Here is a 12,700-nt window from a genome sequence, read left to right on the forward strand (position 1 = left end):
TCTGTAATTATATTTACTATCAAACTATACCCTTTAACACTGGCAGGTCCATTATAAGCATGACAGCCACAGCAAGATACAATGCATCATTGAACTGTATTCTTTCTTCGTAACAAGTCACTTACTGAACCATTTCTGCAAGAATCCCAAACAATGGTAGACCAATCTGGCATAGTATGGATGATACTGTAGTTTTAAATCTTTAATTGCCGCAAGATAAGCAATATTTATTAAAAAAAAAAAAAAAAAAAAAAAAAAGGGGGTACTTTCCCGCCCCACCCCCCCACAAAAAAATGTTTTCTCAAATAAAATAAATCTCTATCATATCTACATAAATAGACGTACACCATCACTAAAATTTGGGAGTAGGGAGTAAAATCCCAACAATTTTATTGACTTGACATTTTTCTAAATTTTTTATTTTTTTGGTGTTTGTTCTTTCAGTACAGTATTGAGAGAGGAGAAAAAAAACCTGCATGTTAACAATTCCCCCATAAGAACTGTGTAAATGATATCTACAAAAGTAATGGTTGAAAGGCCCCAAGCAATACCAATGTTGAAATTTCTTGTAGGCTTGTTGTGCACGTTCTAGAACACGTACTGTAATTTAGTAGGAGATGGCGTTCGCAAACGCATAATGATTTAAAAGAACTTCCCAGTTCATGCGAAGGGGTATGAAGTCCAAGAATAAATCAATTAGCAGGACGCAATTTCTATGCTACATAGGTGTATACTTTGCGATCTTCAGGTGTTCTCGCTAAATATTCTCGCTCAATAAGTCCTTCAATACGCTTTTTAATAACAACTGGACTTGGAAGGAATCGGGCTTTCAGCTGCTGTGTTACCTAAAATAACAAAACAAAGACAAATCATTTTAAACCACTGTTATAAATGCCATTGCCACAACAAAACAACTACAATTATAATAATGTTATATTGTAATAAAACTACGGTAAATAAATAAAGTAAAATTCAACTGTCGAAGGTATATTGGACAAGTTTTTTTTTTTTTTTTAAACTAATTTGAGAACAGAATTAAAAAGAATATAATAGAAAAAGCCAATTATTTCCTCCAAGATCTTCTAATCATGGGGAGGAAGCTTGTCTCTCAAACATCTAGGGTGCCACTGTACTAAAAAAAAATACAAAACCTAAAGATTGTATTGGGTGCATACTGGTTGGCTTCAAGAAAAGATGGATTTTAATATATTCTACATTAACTTTTGTGATTAAAAATACTTTGCATAAGGACTTCTGTGTAGGCTAGCAGACATTGAACATGAAAGGAGTGTATATGTCCAACATATAATGCACATTATAAATGGACACATTTTCTTCTCTCAGTTGATCCAGAGACTAAAACAAGCATTTGAATTTAAAACATTTGTCAAAGTCATTCAAGTTGAGGTTAATGCAAGTCCATTACCTCTGCTACTAGTACGTTGTGCTGCATTTTCTTTCTAGACTTCATAATCCGAACAATGGCAGCTTCTATTTCATGCTTTCGGTCATCATCCACTTTCTGTCGGGTCTCTTTTCGCTCAGGGTCAGATTCTCCTTGTTTGGCAGCCACTGCAAAATGACCATGTAACCCAAATAAGCAAAATGGCAATACAATTATGGAATAATTACATTTCATCACTTTTAATGACCTTATTATGTATATAATGACTAATATCAGCTGCGAATAGCACTGATTTCAATAAATGATGAAACATTCATATTTCTGAGTCAGTTCTGTAAAAAGACTATTCTTAATATATTAATGATAAACATGATATTAATGCACTTAAGAATAAAAATCTTTATCTGAGTCCTGATGAAAGTCTGTGTTTAACAGACTGAAATGTTGATTTTTTTTTTTTACAAGCTCATTAAAAGCCAAGTTTTATTTGATTTAACAGTCCTGAGAGTACAAGCACCGGGCATGTATATCTAAATCTTATGGAGTGGGTTAGTGGACATTGGCGTTGTGGCAGACTTCTACAATGTATGATCATACTGTAACTAAACCGCATTCGTCCTTAGAATAGGTTAACCCTACTACAGGGTGCAAATTTTAAATTAGCTAAGGGATGAGAAAGCGGACACCAACTTTGTTACCTCATGGTCCAACTTCACAGACATGAGCAAAAAGGCAAAGTCTTTTAAAGTCGGCAATGGAGGCTGGGTACGTTTCAGAACAATGAAATAATTTCCTATGTCTAGTACTCTACACACTACTGAAAATTCATAAGAACGCCACACACACTCGCGGTCATCCAATAGTCTCGGTGAAAAACTGATTATTTGATCCAATTGCAAAATGGTTTGATTAATCAGAGTGTTATGACAACCCCTATATGTGTAAAATAACACTGGCAGGGATAGAAAAGCTGAAAAAGTTAAATCCTCCATTTTAGATTTTGTTCTGGTTTCCATAGGTGTAAAAATTCTCTATACCATTATTCCTTGAATTTAGGGGATTGAGGCTATTATATCTGGGTTATACAATTCACAATGTTACGAGTGCCCACCAACTGAATTTGTATTTGAGTTATTACATCTGTGTTTGACATCCAATTTCTTTTCACTTTGTTCTGGGGTGGCGTCACCCTCATTTTCATGGTGAGATGTTCTACTATGAAATCATGGTGAACAGTGTCTTGAGAAAAGTCCTTATGGAATGAAATATTAATATTTTAATTAAGTTTACTAAAAAAAAAAAGGCTAAATTGTATTTACTTACACAAGACCAGTGAGTGCTCTCTTTTTTGAAACACTGTGTGTGAGCTGGACCAGCACAGAGGCTGGAGATTATTATATTTGTATATTGTATGTTATATTTTTAGATATATTATGCAAGATACAAGTTGGGTCGCTTCATAGAATATTTGTATCCCACATAAGGAAAGCTTAAAACAGACTGAGATCCCCGCACCGATCAAGAGGCCCACATCCTCCCTGAAGACACCCTCTAACTACCAGACTCACAGTTTGGAAACGCATACCCCCTAACAGGGTGGCTATCGGACTGTGACTACAACCCCTTTTTTCTTCTCTCTTTTTCTTTTTTCTTATGTATATATTGGTTTTGATCTTATTAGTTGTTGCTTGTATGATGGCTACAAGTCACTGTATACCTCTACACACCATCACAGGCGGTAAATTGCATACTAAGTTCAATTAAGCATAACCTAGTCCAATGTTAAGCGAGCGCCATACTTTTATGTTACTTTTCTATTGTTATTCATCTTAATTTACCTTACTTTGAGGTCCTCCTAATAACATGTTACTTAGCAGTTAGGCTTCACGAGCTATACTTATTCATTTACCCAATCGGGCTCAAAGTAGAGTCTCACTTTATATTAGGGTAGGAGATTGTCTGAATTAATAGAAGTTACACGCAGCTCTCCTCCTCTTGTTTAGTTCAGAGTTGACATAAAACGCTAATTGATTGTAAAATGGTATGCTACTGTCATTAACCTTATATATTACTTACATTTAAATTGAGTAAAACTAGACAGCTGGTGATTACATTACCTACAACCAGCTACACTATACTACGGAACTGTCTGCAGGTTTACATTGCGTTAAAATAATGTTAAAGTACTTAGTATTTTACATCCCATAGAGTTGCATGGTCTAATTACTCCGCTAAAGTCATGAATAGCGGACAAACTTCAGCAGAAGGCAACCACCTTTCTTGTTAATGGGGCCCCGATCAATCATCAGCATTCCCTAGTTTACAGTAAGGGAATGCAGCAATGCATGACACGGGGTGTTTAGCCTACAGCTGCTATCCATTGGAAGCTCCCACTTGTTCTGTATGCGTTTACCCTTACAATATAGTGCCCTAGACTAGTAAAGTTTAACCCCTTAAGGACACATGACATGTGTGACATGTCATGATTCCCTTTTATTTCAGAAGTTTGGTCCTTAAGGGGTTAAAGAAGATGTGTGAATTCCCATCCCCTTACTGCATAGGCGAACAAGCGAGGTTTTTCACTAGACTGCCAACAGTTTGAATACTATTGTATGTACGTTCTCTGCACGAGCCATGTTTCTCACCCTTTGTCCCTCCTCTACCTACTTCCACATGGCATGTGCTATATGTTGACATATTGAATGCTAAACGTAAATCTAAACTATTGTAATCCTATAAAAACTATAAAATTGTGCTTGTTTTCGTAAGCCATGACCTGTACTATCAATGTTTATCATCTTTACTGGATGTCGCTGTTGTGGCGCATACCGGCTACCTGTTTATTCTGTGCACACCCAAAATAAAGAATTTAAAAAAAAAAACACCAGACTGAGATGGTCAAGAAAGTATTAGGATATTCTGTCATTACATACCTGTCTGAATCTTAACTCTGTGTAATTTGGAAGTGAACTGATCATTGACTGTGAACATGTGACCGCTCTCTATTTCTTTTGACTTGGGCTCCTTTGTGAGAACCCGCTGAGTGGGTTTACCACAGGCCAGAGACTGCAAAGCTCTCACAAGTTCTCGTTCTGGTATGTCTGTCTCTTGTTGTATTTCCTGCAGACAAATCAAAATTATAACGAATTTTACTTCGCAGCACATTTATTTATTTAATTTCCCCTGGAGATAGACACACAATGCTAGAATAGAAAGAGTTACAGCCTAGAGATTTCCCATCATAGCTAGCAAGTTTATGAAACCTTAAATTCACAGCAGTTAAAAGAAGAGGAAAACCAAAATGTTAATGATCCAATTCTACAGTAAAACACACAAACACAAGCCCCGATTTTTAAATACACACAGATTTAGTCAGTGCTCATCTTTAAAAAAGTATGCTTTCAAAATCACAATTATGGAGGGACATCAAAAATGACCTGACCCACCATACCTCAAAAGTATATTTTTCTCTGTTGTTGAAGAGCATTAATATCGTCATCTGGAAGGTTGACACTTGCAAGATGTGTTTCCGTGTGTTCGAGCCAGTGACCTGAGCTCCTCCAACACCAACTTCCGAGCCATCCTCCTGGTACAACAAGATGTAAGAGTAAAATATAACCTGAACTTGTTGCACATTTTTTCAAAGCTGTGGTTCAACATGGGCCATAGCTCCCAAATGAAACTTTTTTATTTTTTACATAAACCACTATAATTGATACAACCAGAAGATTCAAGGATGCAATAGTAATATATGGGATAACAGTTGCCTAATCAAAGGAGAAAAAGTATTTCCACCCTTAATTTGCGAAAAAAATGTAACCAAAAACCAACCAAAACAAAAAAAACTGCAGTAATATGGATTTCTGAAAGGCTGAACCTGATGGACTGGAGTCATTTTCATCCTACTATGTAAATATACAACAAATGATAGCAGAAGAAATCAGTAAATAAATAGTGCATAAGATATGCTCACTTTCTTTGAAGAGAATAAAAGCTTCAATACAGACTATCATGAAAAATGGCTGTTTTCCCAATGTTTTGCTAAATATATCTGAATATATCCAGTATATATATATATTGGTAGCATACCCAAGAAAAAAAAAAGTAACTGCAAAATCATTTACAGTTTGTAAACAAATGTCGATATTAAATTTACTGTGAACATAAGTTAGGTTTGGTAGATGCATTGGAAAGATTTCCTACATTCACACATTTAAATTTGAATGCCAAAGAGAGGTTCTAATTATGTTACTGCTTGGGTTTTTGCTCTTCAAGCATGGATTTCCACTCTAAGAAAAAGGGACAGATTGGGAGGCTCCAGTATAACGTCATTAGTATTTGCAGAAGAAGAAAATATGATCCTGATAATTGACTTCCCATTGAGGAGGTGGGGCGAAAGATGCATAGGGTACTTGAACAACTGGTCACCATACTACTAATTAATAATTATATCAACAGCATTTCTTTATATATTTTTGATTTATATATTGTTTATGCATATTGAATGGTACAGAAAAAGGTTTGCTTACTACATCTATGCTCACTACTGGTGTGATTTGTGAGTAGGAATACTATTGTACTATTATGGCTGAAGTAGGCCTCCTGTCCGGTTACCATTTCATTTTATTGTCAAAAAACACTTTAAATAAAGATTGTAAAAATAAAAATAAAAAATGTTTGCTGCATTTAGAGTGATATTTGTGTTAAAGAACCACTAAAGTGCCAGGAAAATAAACTTGCTTTCCTGGCACTATATAGTCCTTAGGTCCCCCAACCCAATGGGCTGAAAGGTGCAGCGCCAGGCTCCCTAGGCGCTGGTGACCTCTCCTCCCCCTCCGACTGGAGCTGAATGCGCAGCCAGAGCCGCGCGCGCATAAAAACCGACCATAGGAAAGCATTACTCAATGCTTTCCTATGGACGTTCGGCGTGCTCAGTGCGATTTACGCATTGAGTGTTGCGGAAGCGCCTCTAGCGGCTGTCAGGAAGACAGCCACTAGAATCTGGATTAACCCTGCAATGTAAACATATGTTTACAGCTGCAGGGTTAAAACCTGGGAGACCTGGCACCCAGACCACTTCGTTGAGCTGAAGTGGTTTGGGTGACTATAGTGGTCCTTTAACATAGCACACAACCTTTTATTGTTTTATGAACCTTGCGTTTATTTTACATTGTTAGATTTGAACAATAACAGACAGCCAGTCTCACGAGAAACATTCTGTATTCCCCTCAACTGAACTAATAATGATTAAAGACTAATCAAAAGAACATGTAGCACATATTTACTTTTTTTACAGGTCCATAAAATGTGGCATTAAGATCTGCAGAGCCCATATGATGCTGCAATGTGAGCTGTCGACCACTGTGTTTAGCAAGATAAAACCTGGAGAAAAAAAATACATTAAAATTTTTTAATAATTCACTTCTGGATAATTTGCAATTAGGTGTATTTGTATGCTCTGAAGTTAAAGTGTCCACAGGAGATGTAATCCACATATATGTTATATAGTTCCCATTTTACCCTTTATTTATTAATTTATCTTTCGTGTCCATCTGTTGGATGTCATAATATTGGCAACTGGAGCCATGACAAAACAAAAACAGAGTTTTGTTTTTTTTTTTAAAAGAAGAAAGTTTGGATCATGCAACTCAACTAAAAATTAAAACCAAGGTAAACACACGTCTATTTATAAAAAAAATAAAAAATAAAATAAAATAAAATGAAAAAAAACACAATCAAGATTTTACCTTCTAAATATTTCAAAAGCATGTCTGGGAGCTGGTGGGATATTGCACTTTGGTGTGGCTGATTGTGTAGGCCAATAGCCAGTGGTAAGAACTCTGACTGTGAGATCAACTCCGCCTAAAGACACCTGGAATGCAAGTCAGAGAAACAGGTATGAGTGACAAGCTGCAAAGAGTTTGCAAGAGGAACATGACAATTTAAGGAGTTAGCACTTTAAACTTCAGTCACAATTGCATGAAGCAAAAGTCCAAACATTGAAATAAAGCTCACCCCTGTAGTTTGTAAATGTTGCCTGAATTCATCCATAGTGGTGTTTGAGATGCTCATATCTCTGAACATTCCTTCCAGCTTTGATGTGAACTGACACCCACACTCTGTCTGCAAAAAAAAAAAAAAAAAAAAAAATCACCAACATGAAACCTGCACCAATTTCCACATACTTTAATAAGACACACATAAACGGATTCCCCAAACTAATATTTTCTATGATTTTCCATAATTACATGAAGTATTTTCAACAAACAAATAAAACTTAAATGCCAATTTCGAAACTGCAGATATAAAAATGGCATTTGATCACTTAAAATTCTACAGATATGGGGGCATGGCCGACCGTGAAACCGACAAGACACATTCTGTGGGGCTCCGTTCCGACCCCACACACCAGAGGCAATTTGGCCAAAAATAACCCAGAGACCACTGTCAAGAAGCACCCCACAGAGGACAATATGGGGCGCTAGCACAAGCGACACCCAGAGATGGTCAAGCTTCCCGACATCAGGCTCTTTGGGGGGGCCTGCACCGACACCACATTCCAAAAGGGCACCCAAGGCTCAGAGCACCCCGGAGATCTCAGAAGAATCCAATGAGGAGGAGAAATCTTTTAACTCTCCCTGTCCAGGTGAAGCATGCAATTCTTCTGAGTCAGAGGATGACTCCTTACCTTCCACAAAGGGGATATATAAAAAGAGGCTGCTCGTTGATCTGCGACAGGTCTGGAAGTCAGGCTTTAAGACCCAGGCCGAAATTGGCACTTTGCATAAGAAGGAGAAGGAGGCCTCCAGAGACCAGCAAATATGTGAGACCAAAAGCCAACTGGAAAGCCTCACAGATTAGGTACAACTATTGACAAAAACAGTGGTGTCTCTGGAAACACGGCCAAAACATTAGATTCAGAGGGGTGCCCGAGACTGTGGGTGAAGGTGACATTTGTGCTGAGGGTGGTAGCCTCAATGGGCCTTAGAGAGCTCTGTACCGCCATGCATAACCTCTGTGTTCCCCGTGCGGAAATCTGCCACTGCGGCAGCACCAAGAGACGCAATAGCGGTCACAAGAGAAAACGGCAAAAACTGCCATCTTAAATTGTTCCAGAGAGTTGGGCACTGTAACCCTGGATGACCATCGGATCACGCTATACCGAGATCTTCCCTTCTCCATCCTTGCGGAGAAGATGAGGCTGGCCCCCATCGTCAAGAGATTACGAGACAACTCCATAAAATACCGATGAGGAGCAGAGGGATCTTTGCTGGTCTCGAGTGGAGACACATCACATACACTCACCTCTACTGATGACACACATTCCTCCGCACACTCAGGCTGTCGGAGGGAGCACAACCGTCACCAACAGCGCAAACCACAGAGCAGCCGACAGATGTCGGACCAGGAGGTAGCAGACTGAAACACAGCAGGGGGACCAAGTGCAACCTCAATTCGCAGGGTATCCTCCACCCCAGCGATCAAGAGTTCCTACCAGAGCCCAAATCTGAATTCTTTAACCCGTACAGACTTTCCCAGTGGTCTGACCGTACCACCACTGGGGACTCACTGGAGCTCTATGGATGATCTTCACTGTGCATAATGGCAAACACCATGCTGGTTTCCCTATATGTTTCACACCACGATATACCACTTGGCGCAAGTACCCATACCAGTATCCAATGTAATGCCCTGTTTTTCTTATGCAAATCCCAGAAAATTTAAAAGTTTTATAATTTCTATACAAAGCTAATATAATATAAATTGAAAAAAGGACAGAGGGAGAGATGCATTGGCCCAAATATTTCGGTTGGGTTACATGACTTTATTTATTTATTTATTTATTTTATTCCACATTCCTTAACGTACACATTTACATCAAAACCCTGGCCTCATTTTATTACAGGAACTATGGGCACCCAGAACACTTAAGCTCAGTGAAGTGGTCTCGGTGCTATGTACCTTGCAAGTGAAAACATTGTTATTCTGCAGAAACATAATCCAATTTATCTCCACAATCATCTACACTGAAGAATAAATTAAAGGAACACTACATAATGTTATAAACACAAACATGTATTTCTAACACAGTAATCCTGGAATAGATTTTTCGGTGACTGGCCCCCTCTACATGGGTAAAAAGTATTTTAAACTTATGCTTTCCTCCACCACCACACCGGTCTCACCTCGGCAGGCCTAACCTTCATGGCTGAGATCAATCTTTATGATCTTAGCCAATCCAATGCTTTCCCAACACTGAACATACGTTTTGCACACAGTGCAGCAAAGAGATAAGAAGGAACTCTAGTGGCAGCCTGAGTGACTGCCACTAGAGGAGTTAACAGGCAGCAATGAAAAGCCTGCAGGGACATGCTATATAGAAACCAGAACCATTACATTAAGCTGTAGTGGTTCTGGTGACTATAGTGTCCCTTTAAATAAGAATCTAGAAGTATGGATTTTGAAATTACAGCACATACTGCAGAGTCAAAATATAGTTTTGACTTGGTATGTTTCACAATCACAGTGTATATAAAATAGCCCTAAAAAAGTTTATTAATGGACCATACATACACTTGCCGCAAATTTTTTTTTTTTTTAAATTCTCTTCGAAAGGCAGCACAGCTTTCTTAAGTCAGTTAATGAGAACACATCCAGAAGAGAATACACGTTTTCAACCTCCCATTGGTTTTATGACCTTAAATGCTGCTGTATGACCAAATCATATAATGCCTGAGACACAAGAATGAATAAAAGGTATGATATATTTGCCGATTATTCATCTTTTACATGTAGTTAGCAGTCAAAAAGAGGATCCGATCCTAAATCACGAATAAAATATATTTTTGACACTGGAATAAAAAAGTAAGCATTTTATGAAAATGGTTTATTCGGATCTTACCTTCAACTTTGAGATCATATTTTTTTCAGAGTCATCAGAGACACTTTTATTTGTGAGCAGCCTTCTAGCCAAATGTTGCTTGTAATATCGTTCAAAAACATCTTTTTCTTGCATGAATCTGAAAAGGACCATTGCCTTATCCAGAATAGACTCTACCTCTTGTTCCGTCAACTTAAAAAAAAAACAAAAAAAACCATGAAATTTACAACAGAAAACCGTGCTGCCCTGTAGATTAAAGAATTCACTGAATGGTAGTTGTGAATACAAGAAAACCAAATTACACGTTTGATAAAAGGAGGAGAGCGACATAGTTAGAATATATGCGTCTTCTCTATTTTGGCTCAACTTGCAGGATTTGATTGTCAATACACAGTTTTGAAAATAATGCGCTATAGTTCCTTTGCACACTTTACTTGCTAGACATTTGGTATAAGGTCTAAACAATTGGTTTAACCTGGTTCAGTTATAAGCCTGGAAAGCGGTTGGGCTACCTAGAAGACAGAACTGCTTAATTAAAATATCTCTGTCACCAAAAATGAACTTTCTAACTTCTGCTTCTATCTAGATCCCTATCCCTTAATCCCACTTATAGTATTTTTTTTTTTATTCCCAAGAGCTATAAATTTCATAAAATACAAAGAAAAAAAAAAAGAAGAGACCACTTTTCCTGTAGCAGTTTGACAAAACTTAACAATGGGCAGAGCTTAAGTCTCTTGCAGTTGTCAATCAAAATTATCTGCAATCCTCCTTGAAGACATTTTAAAAATGCTAGATTTAACATTAATAAATAATTTTCTTAGCTGTTCATATATGCCAGATAAATGATATTCTAACCTTTAACATTTATGGTTCCACATCAATTACTATTTACATGTATTTTACAGTCCCGGCAAAATAAGTTAACAAATCTGCTCAGCCTTCGTGTGCCAGCCACAACTGGGGACTTCAGTCTACACGCACAGAGCTCATTTGAAGATGGCTAAGTGGTGAAATAAACACAAAAGGATACTTCTGAACTAATGAAAGGTGTAGGAATGTAGATTCTGTTAAATATATCTAGAAAACTGTATAAAACTAAGAACTATGTTAATTTGAAAGGCTGTAAGTTATGCAAGCAAAAGTAAAATAAACATAGGCAAATTGGGTCTTGCTGCTTCTGTCTGATGTACTGGTAAGGGGCACTCAATGTACCACTACTTGCAACTAGCGTAACCCCTTTAAAATTATGGCGGCTCTGCACTATACATCATCAAACCCACAGAGAACACAATATTTTAAGGTAAAACTTTAGCATTTCACAGTTGCTCCTTTAAAGAAAAATAAAAGATTCAGATGGTACCTAAACCTGACCCTGGCTGTAATACTTACTCCTTTGACTCCCTTTTTAAGCTTGTCATCGATAAATAGGGAAAGGTACTCGGGAGACCTGGAATTTAGATTTAGGAAATACTCAAAATCGCCAGCAATGGTTTGCTTAAAAAGACGGTCATTGTTGAAGGATTCTTGGAGAAAACGGTCAAAGCGGCTTTTCAGATCGAGCAGTCCCTTGGGATTGAGTAAATAGTGAAAGTCAAATATAAGCATTCTAATACAGATAAAAATAACTCGCATAACAAAAAGGTATAAACATATACACACACAGACACAATGAAAATCACTGGACGTCTACTTGAAGCGGCTTTGCCCTATGTATTTCCCTATGCTTGACAAAGAAAGGCAGAGCTACCGCTTACAAACACACTCAGCCGGACACTCTTGCAGGATCCTCCATTTACATCAGTGCTATACTTGAGAGCATGGCCATCGGCTCCTGGCAGATAAACTACCAGGAGCTTAAGGACTTTGCAGAAGAAGATGGCAGTGTCTTCAAGGGACAGGTCCAGGTTAAAAAAAAAAAAAAAAAAAACCTTCTCCTGCTACCCAAGCTCCTGCAAGCTAAGCAGTACCCAACTGATCTTTACAAGATTTATAACGACTGTCACCTTTTGGAATCTTTGCATATTTTGCAATTTGTTTACATTAAAAAAAAAATAACATTCACTTTGCCACACAGGATTGGATAATAAAATTAAAAGATTTTCACCTATTTGATGTTTGTTACATAAGCTCTTGCAATGAATAAACAAACAAATAATTGAACACATCCCAAGTAGCACAGGAATGGTATACACAGTTTTCTTTACATATGCTATCCGCATAAAATCTACTAAGGAAGGGGGGTGGGAGTGCATGCTCAATGCATAAAATCAGAAAGGGGACAAACAGATATTCTAGTAATATGGCCAACATACAGAAAAATCAGAATCTGTCATTTATGTCTGAATGCTAGGTTCACTTAAAACAGTTTCCCCACCTTTTAAAAAGCACCAATAAATATCCTAATTAAATTGTAA

General features: G+C 37.6%; 1 protein-coding gene across 2 annotated transcripts in view; it reads right to left on the reverse strand.

The window, feature by feature from the left end:
- Window positions 1–353: 353 nt before the first annotated feature.
- The window catches only part of CUL3 (cullin 3), a 75,729-nt gene continuing 63,382 nt past the window's right edge, over window positions 354–12,700 (reverse strand). The window contains exons 8-16 of one of the 2 annotated variants that reach the window (XM_063442463.1): window positions 11,676–11,852; window positions 10,308–10,478; window positions 7,421–7,528; window positions 7,153–7,277; window positions 6,691–6,787; window positions 4,857–4,991; window positions 4,339–4,525; window positions 1,427–1,572; window positions 354–845 (exon numbers count right to left, since the gene is read on the reverse strand). In XM_063442463.1, coding sequence (XP_063298533.1) covers window positions 714–845; window positions 1,427–1,572; window positions 4,339–4,525; window positions 4,857–4,991; window positions 6,691–6,787; window positions 7,153–7,277; window positions 7,421–7,528; window positions 10,308–10,478; window positions 11,676–11,852 — 1,278 coding nt within the window. In that variant the 3' untranslated portion in view covers window positions 354–713. Of the gene's footprint in view, window positions 846–1,426; window positions 1,573–4,338; window positions 4,526–4,856; window positions 4,998–6,690; window positions 6,788–7,152; window positions 7,278–7,420; window positions 7,529–10,307; window positions 10,479–11,675; window positions 11,853–12,700 lie in introns of both variants that reach the window. The other variant, XM_063442462.1, reaches the window with a different exon arrangement.

This window comes from Pelobates fuscus, chromosome 2, assembly GCF_036172605.1.
Source record: "Pelobates fuscus isolate aPelFus1 chromosome 2, aPelFus1.pri, whole genome shotgun sequence".
NCBI classification, from domain to species: domain Eukaryota; kingdom Metazoa; phylum Chordata; class Amphibia; order Anura; family Pelobatidae; genus Pelobates; species Pelobates fuscus.